The following is a 13,319-nucleotide window of genomic DNA, read 5'->3' as shown; positions in this document are numbered from 1 at the left end:
TCGTCTGTTTTGACCACATCTACCATCTGCATCCCTTCACACCCCTCGTTCACTGCCTAATCACTCACCATGGCGAGCTGCGCCAACTGCGGCAAGGATGCATCTTTGAGATGTATTGGATGTATGGACACTCCCGAGTATCACGATGGAGATTCTGTCGGCGTTTTCTACGGCGGCCACGAGTGCCAAACGGCTGATTGGGCCAAGCACAAGAAGAGCTGTAACAACTTGAAGCGTCGCAGGTCTCTGCTCTGAGCAGCCAAGCTTCTCAAGGCGACACTCTTGTCCTACAAGGAGGTTTTTTTCCACTGGGACCTGACAGAGATCGAGCCTCACAACGACGCTCTAATTCTCAAGCATGACAACAGGCGTCCAAGCTGGGAGAAGCCCGTCAATTTCACAGACCATCTTACAACCAACATCGAGCACAAAGAAGCTGCTCTGCTCAAGCGCGAGGCCCTCCACTCGCTGTCGATTCTTGGTCCGATGACTAGAAAACTGGTCAAATGTAAGGTCACCCATGAACTCTTGCCATTTGGTGCAACTTGCTGACGATCATCACCCAGGTCTTGTCTCCCGTCTTGAGATCGTTTATGTCCAAATCACGAACCCACCCTACCCTGCTATAATGGACCCTCCCGACGCGGCCTTCTTTGACATGTTAAAACCAGGCGTCCATATAGTTGTACTGGCGACTCTGCGAGGTTCTGACGAAAAATGGGTTATTGATATCACAGGATGTCAGTTTGGTTTCAAAGATGTTCTGTTTCCTCTCGAGAAGTACATCACCGAGACAAACTGCAATGTCGAATGGCCAGCTTCGCCTTACTTTCACAGTGAAATCACTGATCAACAGGAAATCATTGCCTTGGGTGGTATGCCGCCACCAGAGCCCATGGCCGACATCCTCAGGATTACGCGGTACCGTCTACACTTTGCAGCGCTGGTCAAGGCACGTGTCAACAACAACTTAATCGTGGGTTCGGATGCTGAGTTTGACATCAGGATGGGTGAATTCTCGGAAAACGCGAAGACACACATGTCCGTCTGTCAATCCTACTAGACGGGTTATGAAGGCATGATGGCACATTGTCCAGGCTCTTAGCGTGTCGATAGACCCTCACACCGAGGTAACCACGGCCAAGGATCGCATCCTCGATGTGGACGCAGAGGCGGTCGCAGAGGAGGCACTCAGCAGGAATGAAAGAGGCCTAAGAAGGAGAACATGCTTGGCCTGGGCAAGTACATGGATAAACAGATCACCGTCAAATCTCATTCTGGTCTAGGGATGGCCAGTTTTTAGGGACAGTGATGAACGACAGTCCATTTGCATTTCTTCTTACTACCTCCGACCAGTGTCACAATGGTTCGCCTTGGGTTAAGGTGTCCGCATCTTTACGGAGAGTCGTATGGCATGATTGGTGGGCTAGCTCGAGGCTTACCACGGGGCGTTTTGGAGGCAGTACAAATATGCCAAAGGGAAATTGTTTGTAGATAAAGTCGAAAGTATTCCTTCTCATCTGAACAACCTCTGAAATAGAAACTGTTCTGTAGGTATTTTATGTGTAAGTGATGTATACACTGGTTTTGCTTTAAAAATAATCAAGTGAAGTCAAGACTGTTTTCTTGAGAGAACATGTTCACTTGAGAAATGGCATTATAGAAATTGGCCAGTAGAAATACAAAATTAAATTAATAGGTCAGTTTATGATCCTTAGACGATAGTTCTTAGACTACTTATTTTTATATCCTAAGACTTAGGAGGCCAACTTCTCTACTACCTACTATCTAGATGACGTAAAATCTAGAATGAGCAATTGAAGGATGGGTTTATAAAATCAGGCTGATGCAGACGAAGCGAAGAAAATATATGGCGATAAAGAGCCGAATAACTTCATATCTTATTGACAGTACTTGGTTTGTTTCTGGGGGATTGTCAGCCAACCCCTCCTCATGAGGCTTAGCAGCAGACCTGCATATAAAGTCGTCTTAGTAGGTACTCACAACTACTATGATGATAGGCTCCAATGAGTGTCACCCAATGTTACCTGAGGCACTACTAGGTATGTGAGGCTTCTGTAAGGCAAACATGATAAAGATGCCTACTGCTGCCTGGAAATAGAGCTACTTGCCTTATTGGACGATTCTGCAGCGAGGCCATGATAGGACCAATCCAAAGGTGACACAGCTTACAGTCAAGTCTATAAAGAAGGCACGACCTTCGCTGCCTCTTGCTTCTTAATACCTTCTTCTCAATATCCTTCGTTAACAACTTCCATTTATCTATTTACTTGTCATCTCAATTCTTTTCTATAGAACTTGCCTTTCTTTCTTCTTCTTCCCCATCATGGACAGTTCCCGCCCATATGAAGTCGACGTTGTCGGTGGTGAAGATAACATCTCCATCGTCAGCTTCGACGACATCCATTCCAGGGCCAGGTCGAATTCCAGATCTATGCCTCCGCCTCCGATGGCGCCATTTCAAGGGTATTATCCTCCCGCAGCCAGATCTCCCTGGGACAACCCCGAAACCCTTTACCCAAGACAAGAGATACTTAAGGTCAATGGCAAGGTCCCGGACGTCCTTCACGCCATCGAGTATTTTGATTCGCGTGACCAGATTATAAAGCGCAAGTCACACCTTCATATATCAACGGAACAGTCCCTAATCTAGTAACAGGTCGACAAAGCGCTCGGGCTTTCAAAAATGTACCCCCATTCTCTCGCAGTCATGAAGAAGGTGAAGTCGATGGCGAGAACTCCAATGACAAGGAACGCCCTGTTTTGGAAATCATTACAGAGGTCTATCCCGCTAGAAACAACAGACCCTACAACCGCCCCCCTCGTCCTTTGCGCAACCAAGAAGACAGACCTATCACCGATGTCTTCGAAGGATATGGCAGTCGTCTTGACGATGGCCCGATCGATGTCGATCGAGAGCCTGAGACTTATGCTCCTCGTATCTCCCAGCCTTTTATGAACATACACTCAGCTCATCTCATCAACGCTCTCAAGGCTGTTGTGGCCTATTATCCCAAGTTCAGCCTTGAGGGTAAGATAGTTGAGGTCGATGCCCCTTACCAGGTTCTCTATCACCATCGGCGAGAGCTTGCACATTACAAAGATCACCAACCGTCGATTCACAGCCCCGAGTATGTTGCCACTACTGCCAATCATATTGATGTTCTTCTCAACTTCCTCGATGAAAACCTCGGCGAAGAAATCCGTCGTGAGGAGGAACGCCACGAGCTTGAAACTCCTAGGGCTACTTTTGATCTTTTCTGGCTCCTCCTCAAGCCTGGCGAAGTCTTTTATGCAAAACGCCATGATATTTGGGCTCCGTATGTTGTCAGTAGCGTCAACACTGGCAAAAATGTGAACAACAGCGCACGAGACTCATACAAGGTCAACTGTTGGATGCTTGAGACCAATGGTACAAAAGTAAACAGATATATGCACACTTTCTATCTTTCTCCTTGGCTTGGTGAGCAAGAGATTGGGGGTCTTTCTGTTATTCCCATCGACTTTTGGCCTGAGAACCTTGAAGCTCAAGGTGGAGTTGCAATGAAAGAGAAGAATATCGCTCTTGGAAAGTTGTATTGGGAATTACTGAAGCGCCCAACGTACATGGACTATGAAGGTCTCCTTGTTAACTCTGGTACGACCAACCGACAGTCCCGTGGTCCAACTGGATTCATGAGCGGCCGTGTCATCTGCGACGCTTCTGGCTTTGACAGCTTCTATTATGACGGCCCAGACGATATCCGCCGAGGTCGATACAGAAGCCCCGTGCGGCAAAATAGTGCGGTTTTCCCGTCCAAGGATTACTTGCCTAGAAACCTTCCACGCTGTGGATGTGATGCCTGTATGGATGATCGCTCGAGTGAAGACCCTGACGGCCCTTATACCGGCTTCGAGGACCTTGACCCTACCCGAGACTCGCCACCTGAAAGCGATATATTCTACCTCGTCTGTAGCAAGACCATGCCGGGCTTTATTCTTGGCGATCGACGGTGGGGTCACTTAAACATCGCCAATCTGAGGCCTGTCAAGACCGACAAAGAAGCCTTCAAGTATCTTGTTCTTGATGACGAAGTCAAGATGACCGTCAAGGCTCTTATTGGAAAGTTTGCAACTGACCTGGGCGAGGGAAGGGTGGCACCTTGGGGCAACGACTTTGTTAAGAACAAGGGTGAGGGTAGGATCTTTCTCCTTCACGGTGCCCCAGGCGTTGGAAAGACATGCACTGCTGAGTGCATCGCCGAGCTGACCAACCGACCTCTCATTTCCCTCACGAGCGGTGATTTAAGTGTCGATTCTTACCACATTGAGAACAACCTCAGCTATTTCCTCGAGCTGGGCCAACGCTATGGCGCTCTTGTTCTGCTCGATGAAGCCGATATCTATCTTGAGCGTCGCCGCTCCAGTGACATCAAGAGGAACGGTTTAGTATCTGTGTTTCTCCGGGCTCTCGAATACTACCGCGGAGTTCTCTTCCTTACTACAAACCGCGTTCAATCATTCGACAGTGCTTTCCTGAGTCGTATTCATGTTGCCTTGCACTACAAGAATCTTGGTCACGAGGACCGGGAGCGCATCTGGAGTCATAACTTCGACCGTTTGAGCCGAGACTCCAATGGCTTGGTGCATGTTTCCAACGCAGCTCGCGACTTTGTCTGGAATAGTGAGGATGTCCGCAGCCTCAAGTGGAATGGCCGAGAGATTCGCAATGCTATGCAAACTGCACTTGCCTTGGCTGAGAACGATGCAGAGGAAGAAAGCACCGAGAATATCACGATTTGTGTGAAGCACCTTCGGGCTGTTGTCAAAATGAGCCGCGGTTTCCGCAACTACATCAAGCATGCCGTCCCCATTGAAGGTTTTGAGGATGCAGTTGTTGATTCTGAGGAGGATAGCGAATGATCGCTTTTCTTACTGTTTGTCTTTTAACTGTCTTTTAAGTCTGGATCTAGGCTGCCCAGTGGGTAGCAGAAGTTGGCCTCCTAAGTTTTAGGGTATAAAAATAAGTAGTCTAAGAACTATAGTCTAAGGAGCATAAGCTGGCCTACTAATTTCGTCTCCTATGCTTGTGGTGGCCAACTTTTCTGAGACACTGAGGGCTGCGCATGCGGTGGACGCAATGATGCAAAGGGAGTTCGATCTAACTAACGAATTTACGACCACAAATTGGATACAAGTAAATGAAATTTGAATGATATTACTTCTTAAATTCTACTTTTACTAGAGCGTGCTTAAGATTTGGTGTGACTGTGAGATATTGCCCCTTCGACCTGGAGATATTGGAGTTGTGTTAACTAAGCCTTAAGGCACAAAAATAAGTGGTCTAAGAACTATAGTCTAAGGAGCATAAACTGACCTACTAATTTCATATCTTATGCCTCCAACTGTCAATTTTTTCTGATAACGTGAGGATTACTTCTGAAAGCCTGCTTTTACTCAAGCGTTCTTGAGATTTGACGAGACTGCGAATGCCCCTTAGCTAACAGAACTCCAAGGTACTAGGTCGCAGAAACCCAAACTCGACTTGTTTAACACAAAGGTCATTGTTCACCGTCGGGAGGTTTCTTCTATAGCGGTGCGCGAAACTTGTACAATACTGTCTTGGCCAGTTTGTACCGTAACATCAGTATATCAGAAAGATTGGCTGCTAGAAGCACAAGAGACGAAATTAGTAGGCCAGTTTATGCTACTTAGACCATGCTTCTTAGGCTGTTTATTATTATACCCTAATACCAAGGTCGGCTTTTCTGTTACCCAGTAACGTGACATGATCGATATTTGCAAAGTACTACCTACATGTGATGGCACAAGTGGGTTCTTGCAATAGTCATCCATCACAACTTGTTGCAGGACTGTTCACTTGATTCAGCCGTGGCTGATATCAGTCTAGGTAGCTGTGGTACTTTTCTTTAGAAAGCGAAAGAGGCATGATATGCAAGACACAGTGGCAAGTTGATATACTTTATAGCTTAAATTGACCAACATCCAATCCACACCAAAGTTACTAAGTTACAATATCAAGGCTGCCAAAACTCCTTCCCGGTTCAATTTAGTCTATATCCTGTTTCATAGACAAGATGTTCGAAGTTGGAGACAAAAAGCTTAGCAGCATCCCTCGTCACAGGCGCAGAGACCACAGCAGATCTCGCATCCAGCTTCTTCACCACCTCGCATGGACATATCAGGCTGAGGCTCAGCGGTCTTTATACACCATGTTAGTCTCTGGTGTCTTTGAGAGGCAGGGCGTAGTCTAAACTTACGGGTTGCTGCGTGACAATATCTCCGTTGTCAGAGGTCATAGGGGCTTGCTGGGTGGGTTCCATGGCAGCGGGCATCTTGAATAACTGGGAAGATCGAACGATGATCGAGGTGAAGAGAGGATGACTGAGAGTAGTTTGATTCAAAGTAGAATTGAGTAGTGTAGTGTAGTGCAGTGTATAGTACAAGATATGACTCCCATAGCTGAGAAAGCTGTCTTAAGTACCTCGAGCCAACCTCAGAGGCCTCTCTCGAACATCAAAGCTCAGCCACTCCTTGACAACATCACCAGTTCTGTCCAGACCACATGGATCCAAGCTTGATTGGTTTCAGCGTAATACTTTCTACCTATGATTCACTTCCAGCTGTGCTTTGACAGAGTCCATGGACTCCTTTTCCTCATTGATGAGTGACGTACGCCCAAGATGCCGAGTAGCCGTCCCGGCCTGCGCCATCATTTGCGGCTGTTCCCGTAGATGGGAAAGAAAAAGGTTCAGTCCAGGGTCCAGGTATGCTGAGTTGTAAAGGGAACGGCAAACCTAGGCCGAGTATGGTGTTTGACTGTGTTTCTATTCGCCAATTGCCGTATCTAAGGCTGGTCAGCAAGTAATGCGAGCTGTCGACCGGCACGCTGTCTGCCGAAAGGCGATGTGCCGAACTTCCGGGACGCCCGCATTCTCGGCTCTGTGGCTTCTGCAACCCTGTAAAGCTTGAATAAAATTGCAGATGCACAGCGACAAGCCCAAGAAACAGAAACACGAAAACACGGTAAACAGAAGCGAGAACTATAAATGTAAACGAGGCGAATAGACAAGAATAGTAGCATTCTATCTACATATAGAGAATAGTGAAAATGTAAAGGGTGAAACGAATAACCAAAACCACAAGCTTAGATAGAGGTTCAGAGAGCCCTTTTTTTAAGTTTTATCTTGGAACAGCTAGTAATGTAGAAGCAGATTAGACGCCGCGAGCTGCAGCCTGCAACACATCAATTGTCAGATGAAAAAGCGTTCCGTATAACTAACCAATCCACAAGCGTAGGCGGTATTTCATAGAGTTTTATCAAGTCATGTAGGTTAGCAAGCTCGAAGCATTCTGGTTATAGCAAATCAGTCACCTTCACAGTAAACAGGTAGGCAACTCAAGCGGAGCATAATACGGGCAACACATCGATTCCTTTCGACTCTTGTCTCCCGATAACTCAGCCATCACCATGTCGTATCTAGACCTGGGTGCCTTTTTTGTCCCTTTTTTTTTTTTTTTTTTTTTTTTTTAATATTTCGAGAGCTTCGCCGCCTTGAAGCGACTGACGCGCTCCCGTCCACCATCTTGCTCTTCCAGAGGCTGGATAGGAGACTCATCTTCTTTGAGGAACCCACCTTCCCGCTGGATGAATTTCTTTCGCAGCTTGTGATGCTCATCGGCAACTTCTTGTAATATCAACTCATCGTCGAATTCGTCAGGTGGCTGAGCAGCCCTTGTTGGTTCACGCTCAACTAATGTGTCAGCGAGTGTTGTGCCATCGGGGCCAGTGGGCGCAGTGGGGCGATCTTGATCAATGAAAGTGGCAGGGACGTCAAGAGGGCCGGGTGGAACAGTGTCTCTGGCCTTTTTGAATCGCGATTGTTTGCGCGTCGACCTGGTATTTGTGGTGTCGGAGGTCTTTGAGGTGGAACGCTCGACAATATCGCTCAATGGTTCCACTATGGGTTCCCTTTCCTCAACAGGAGCCTCTCTCACCGGGAGAGATGTGGGCTCACTCTCCTGTGCAATGTCCAGACTGGAAGCAAAGCGCACGCCCTTTTTGCCGTTGGCCGACTCCGGTTGCTTTTCTTTGATATTTGATTTGGTAGGCGCAGGTTTTGACGCCGAGGCTGAGGCTTGCGATGCTGGTGTTGTCGTTGAAGAGGTTGGCTTCACAACGATTCGGCCAACGCCCTCTTCCTTGTTCCCATCCTCTTCGTCTGAACTTGCCTCGGCGTCCTTGTCCTCTGGTCGTTCCGTGAAACGCGACTTGATGCCAAGCTTCTGTTCCAGCTCAAGCATCCTTTGGCGATAGTCCTCTGTAACAACACGGCCAGTGTATCGGCCATACTTATCTTCTTGGTCATCATCGTCGTCCTCAAAACCTTCGTCGCTATATTCTTCGTACTCGTAGTCATCGCTGTCTCCTTCTTCGAGTTGGAGCTCGGCAACAACAGCGCCGACTTCACCAGAGTATTCAAGCATCTGTCGCCGTAGTTCCGCATCCTCCTCATCCTCATCCTCAGGGATGTGTGCTTGCTCATTGGTGATCTTCTCCTGCTCTTTGGCATGGTTCATGATCTCTTCAACACGCTTAGCATTACGCGAGGCTTGGGGCTTGGGGCCATCTTGCATTTTGGTATCCTCAGCAAACGAAACACCTTTGCTTGCAGACGGCGCTAGTATTGTCGTCTGAACATCTGTCGACTGAGGTAGACTCTGCTTCGTGGGTAGTTTAGGCATGACAAGCGCAGGTTCTGTCTTTGGCACAGACTCTTTTTCCTTGGAGTTCTCTGCGGGTGAGCTGGAGTCGTCATTTTCAAGGTCCTTAACGCCAGCTTTTTCAAGGGCTTGCTGAATCTGGGGCAACGCGCTATCAGGCTGATTCAACTTGTACGAAATAATGTTGTCATCATCGTCAAGCTCCTCGATAATCTCCGTAATCGGTAGACCGTCATCTTGGGTGAAATCTGGTTGAAGCTCGGTGAGTTTGTCCTCGGCAACACTGATTTGATTCTGCAAGGTTTCGATGTTTTTGACGACATAGTCGGTGCGCCGATCAAGAATATTCAAGATCTGTTGGCCAGATCGTTGTGTCCTCTCCCCAAAGATCTCATCAAGCTCGCGATCCTTGAGAAGTTCGCCCTCAAAGCCGGCGTGGATGGTCTTTAGTTCATTTTCGCCGCTCTCACAAACAGCCAGAACCTCTTCCTTGAGCATTTCATATTCAGCATCCCAAGTCTGCCAGTGCTTCAAAGCACCTTGAAGCTTGCTGATATCATCCTCAAGTTTCGTTTGTTGCTTTTCAATATCCGAAACTTCCGACATGTTTGCTTGCTAATCTGGTTCAGCTCTTGCGATGCTGCGAAACAAAGATGAGGAAGAAGAAGAAAGTTTGTGAGGCGCTGAAGTCATGATGAATGATCCGGGCGGTCCACTAAGGAAAAAAAAGTTAGGAGCTGGTTCTTGAAGAGTTACGGACTAACTTCGGCTAACAGACAAGCTAGAGCTGTCAACGCATGCTCCACTTTAACTATTGAGGAATGCAGATACACGCCCTTCATACTACAAACAGAGATTCTTCCTCAATATTTTACTGGATGCAAGCCAATTGACAAGCAGTTTTCACGCGGTTAGTTAAGCTTATAACAGAGTATGGAGTAAAATTATCAGGGAAAACGTTATAACGATATTAGGAATGTTCGAGCACACAATCAGACAAACCATTCGTACACTAACCTCATTGTAAACCTGTTTAAATAACAAATACATTGGCTATACAGCAGGAACGACGTATGACAGTAACTGCGCCTATCTTGATATCCCCGCAGTTTGAGATCTCTTATAACTTCAACAAATTTTATAGTTCACTCATCTTATAACTTTTTTCTCTGTTCTTCCTCAACTCACTTCTTACAATTTGGTACATCCACTTACACGCGCTTCTGTCTACAGAACCTACTATTTATTACAACCATGGCAGACCCCAACACCAAAACTCTCGAAGCGAAATGCTATTGTGGCTCAGTTCACTTCACGGTCGATGTGCCAGTTTCTGAGCTTCCTCTTCTCACTCACCTCTGTCACTGTAGCCTGTGCAGGTACTCCTCAGGAGCGCCATGCGTCTTTCACGCCCCGCTTCCAGAAGCCGTGAAGCCCAAGTTCGTGGAACCATCTACTCGAAATAACATGGCAAGCTATCCCCTCGGTGCCAAAGCCGGGCCTTGGAATTTTTGCTCAACATGCGGCTGCCACATCGCCTCGACCGGACCACCTGATAATGAGTTCTGGACGGTTTCCACATCCATCTTCATAGATAGTGCAGACTATTTTGATACAAGCAAGCACATCTTCAGCGAGTCCACCAAGGACGGGGGCATTGCCGAGATGTTGACACACATGAAAGAAAAAAACTTCATTGATTGGAATCCTCCACACGATAGTCCCGAGGCCAAGATTGTTGAATCGCAACCCGAGGTTGGAGAAAACGGCGAGGAACGTCTTCGGGTTGAGTGTCACTGCAAGGGAGTATCATTCACCATCCCTCGCCCGAGTCAAGATGTCAAAGAAGACAAATACTATTCTCAGTTTGTTTCTCACAGAGACAACAAAAAGTGGTTGGCCACTTTCGACGCATGCGATGACTGCCGACTCAGTAACGGAACTCACGTAGTTGGATGGACGTTCATCCCTCTGTCAGTCTGTGAGCCTCGTATCAAAGATGATCTTCTCATCGGCACAGCCAAGACATTCAAATCATCAGACAACGTCGTACGATCGTTCTGCGGTACTTGCAGTGCTACAATCTTCTTTTCTCATAGCGATCGAAGGCCATCGGATGACCATCATGTCGTTGATTTGGCCACAGGCATCATTAGAGCGCCTGAGGGCGTCATGGCAGAGAATTGGCTCACTTGGAGGGCACGAATAGCCTGGGCTGATAGTGGAAAGAGATTCAATAACGCCTTTATCGAAACATTCCAAGAAGGTATGAACAAGTGGGTATTGAAGCGAGAGTGTGAGATTGATGATTATAACATCGGGTGATCGGTCCGGGCTATCGGATGCAAGCCGAGTGTTGGTAGCGACGTTATATCAGGGATCTTGTTGGCGACACAGAAAATGCTTTGAATCTCCAACTTTTTGAGTCTTGGCAATAGAAACAAAAATCTGCAACATATTTTATTGACTTTATGTGAATTGTTTTTGCTTCTAAACCATCATGATTCTTATCAGCGGCGTTTGTCTCCGAAAGACCGTCACTAGTAGCGGGTTACACACCGAGCAAAGAAGGCGACGGCATCGCCTCGCTAGGAGAGTAAACTCTCCATTAACCAAATCAAGTAATGAAACTACGAGTTTCAATTGATCAAATTCAAATAATCAAGCGTCAACAATATTAAATTCCTTGAAGAACTGAACTCATTTGACTCTCACCCTACACTTGACTACCTTATATATCACGAGCGAATTACCCGAGCTTTCTGCGACACCATCGACCAAAACGATCTCACTCTTACACTTGAAGACATCGTGAATTCGATGCGTCATGTCTCTTGGAGAACTTGCAGGCAGCCCTTCAGCTTTTTAGTAGTCCAAAGAGCATCGTTATCCACCATGGCTTCGTCCGGGCGTTGCTATAATGTACGTCACGATTGCTTACACAAGACAGGGACGAAGTGTCTAACCTCAACATTAGGACGCAATTGATGCGCTCAATTCCCTTCAAACTCCTTTTGATATTATTGAAGCTCGCAGGAAAGCTGGTATAAAGCCCAATGCTGTATCAATCCAAGAGATGAAGACATATCTTCATCGTATCGGATATACTGTAAGATCAACTAATCCAAGACCCTAAATATGAAATATACTCACAATATCTCAGCCATCTGATTTGAACAAACTCAACATCGTTCATGTGGCAGGTACCAAAGGCAAAGGGAGTACTTGCGCATTTGTCGACTCCATCCTCTCTCAATATCAGCACGCAAGAGGCACACCTCACAAAACAGGTCTCTTCATATCCCCTCACCTAATAGCTGTCCGCGAGCGCATCCGTATCAACTCGACCCCTATCTCAGAAGAGCTTTTTGTAAAATACTTCTTTGAAGTCTGGGACCGTCTGGAGGCTGCGCCAAAGGATGAAGCGGATAAACTCATGCCCCCTCGACCTATCTATGCTCGCTACCTGACCTTGATGAGCTGGCATGTCTTTCTTCAAGAGGGTATTGACGTTGCTGTGTACGAGACGGGAATTGGAGGAGAATTCGATGCCACCAACGTTGTCGAAAACCCAGTAGCTTCAGGGATCAGCACACTTGGTGTCGATCATGTCTTCGCCTTGGGTGACACTGTAGCCAAGATTGCATGGCACAAAGCAGGTATAATGAAAACAGGTAGCGCGGCTTTCACAATCGAGCAAGTACCAGATGCAGATGAGGTCCTTAGAAAGAGAGCCGAGGAGAAGAACGTCGTTTTGAAAGTCCTTGACGTTGACACTCGATTAAACGCCGTCAAGATTCGACCAGACGCCGTTTTTCAGAAGCGCAATGCCACACTGGCCGTTGCTCTTGCTGAAACAGCACTTGAAAATATTGGCGTTGCTCTTCCACCGCGTTCGGAACCTCTACCTAAGGAATTTGTCGATGGTCTTGAGAAGGTTGTGTGGAGGGGTCGATGCGAGGTCAAGAATGATGACAAGGTGGCATGGCACGTTGACGGCGCCCATACCTCCGACAGTCTGAAGATGTGCTCTAAATGGTTCAGAGATGAGACTACAGGACGGCAAGTTGTTGGATACCCGACTTTGGTTACTAGCTAACATTTCTTTTAGCAACGGCCCTCGTGTCATGATCTTCAACCAACAAGGCCGCTCTGAGGCCACTGAATTCCTCGAGTCTGTATTCAAAGCAACCAAACGTGATGGCCAGCCCGCCTTTGACCATGTCATCTTTTGCACAAACGTTACATATGCCGAGTCAGGTTACAAGCGCGACTTTGTCAACCACCAGTTTGACCCTGCCGAGATTGACAAGATGACGGTCCAGCAGCGCTTCGCTGAGAAGTGGACGGCCCTGGATCCTGGTGCCACTGTTAAAGTCATGCCGACCATCGAGCAATCTATCGACTATGCTCGACATATCGGGGAAGATCTTCCAGAGGGTGAGACGGTTCAGGCACTCATCACAGGCAGCTTACATCTTGTCGGTGGAGCGCTGGGGATACTGGAGAAAGCTGATGCTCTCTGATTTATAATGGAAGACAAGACGTTGTATTTATATGGGCGTATAGAAGGA

General features: G+C 47.2%; 6 protein-coding genes across 6 annotated transcripts; 4 read left to right on the top strand and 2 right to left on the bottom strand.

Annotated features, from left to right (window-relative positions):
- Nucleotides 1-69: 69 nt before the first annotated feature.
- Nucleotides 70-1,187, top strand: EDB82DRAFT_552426 (uncharacterized protein; the record flags this gene model as incomplete). The annotated part of the gene is made up of 3 exons (XM_025737453.2): nt 70-220; nt 260-508; nt 567-1,187. The coding sequence occupies 3 exons, from the start codon at nt 70-72 to the stop codon at nt 1,061-1,063; spliced, it is 897 nt and encodes a 298-aa protein (XP_025588075.1). The 3' UTR covers nt 1,064-1,187.
- A 1,160-nt stretch (nt 1,188-2,347) lies between these two features.
- Nucleotides 2,348-4,923, top strand: EDB82DRAFT_544013 (P-loop containing nucleoside triphosphate hydrolase protein; the record flags this gene model as incomplete). The annotated part of the gene is made up of 2 exons (XM_065609392.1): nt 2,348-2,630; nt 2,681-4,923. The coding sequence occupies 2 exons, from the start codon at nt 2,348-2,350 to the stop codon at nt 4,921-4,923; spliced, it is 2,526 nt and encodes an 841-aa protein (XP_065465905.1).
- Nucleotides 4,924-5,870: 947 nt separating this feature from the next.
- On the bottom strand, nt 5,871-6,612 carry EDB82DRAFT_101125 (uncharacterized protein). Its single transcript, XM_025737475.2, has 2 exons — nt 6,282-6,612; nt 5,871-6,222 (listed from the first exon to the last, which is right to left on the bottom strand). The coding sequence occupies exons 1-2, from the start codon at nt 6,354-6,356 to the stop codon at nt 6,124-6,126; spliced, it is 174 nt and encodes a 57-aa protein (XP_025588077.1). The 5' UTR covers nt 6,357-6,612; the 3' UTR covers nt 5,871-6,123.
- Nucleotides 6,613-7,328: 716 nt separating this feature from the next.
- EDB82DRAFT_101103 (Prefoldin subunit-domain-containing protein) lies at nt 7,329-9,675 on the bottom strand. The gene has a single exon (XM_025737487.2). The coding sequence runs from the start codon at nt 9,349-9,351 to the stop codon at nt 7,552-7,554; it is 1,800 nt and encodes a 599-aa protein (XP_025588078.1). The 5' UTR covers nt 9,352-9,675; the 3' UTR covers nt 7,329-7,551.
- EDB82DRAFT_491807 (Mss4-like protein) lies at nt 9,606-11,202 on the top strand. The gene has a single exon (XM_025737498.2). It carries the CDS (start codon nt 10,000-10,002, stop codon nt 11,068-11,070), a length of 1,071 nt encoding a protein of 356 aa, XP_025588079.1. The 5' UTR covers nt 9,606-9,999; the 3' UTR covers nt 11,071-11,202.
- On the top strand, nt 11,203-13,318 carry EDB82DRAFT_565411 (Mur ligase). Its single transcript, XM_065609804.1, has 4 exons — nt 11,203-11,667; nt 11,723-11,854; nt 11,909-12,807; nt 12,857-13,318. The coding sequence occupies exons 1-4, from the start codon at nt 11,566-11,568 to the stop codon at nt 13,269-13,271; spliced, it is 1,548 nt and encodes a 515-aa protein (XP_065465904.1). The 5' UTR covers nt 11,203-11,565; the 3' UTR covers nt 13,272-13,318.
- Nucleotide 13,319: the final 1 nt, after the last annotated feature.

This window comes from Fusarium venenatum (genome assembly GCF_020744135.1).
Source record: "Fusarium venenatum strain MPI-CAGE-CH-0201 chromosome Unknown EDB82scaffold_1, whole genome shotgun sequence".
Lineage (NCBI taxonomy): Eukaryota > Fungi > Ascomycota > Sordariomycetes > Hypocreales > Nectriaceae > Fusarium > Fusarium venenatum.
Note: the sequence above shows the minus strand (reverse complement) of the source record. Positions and strands in the feature narration are given on the sequence as shown.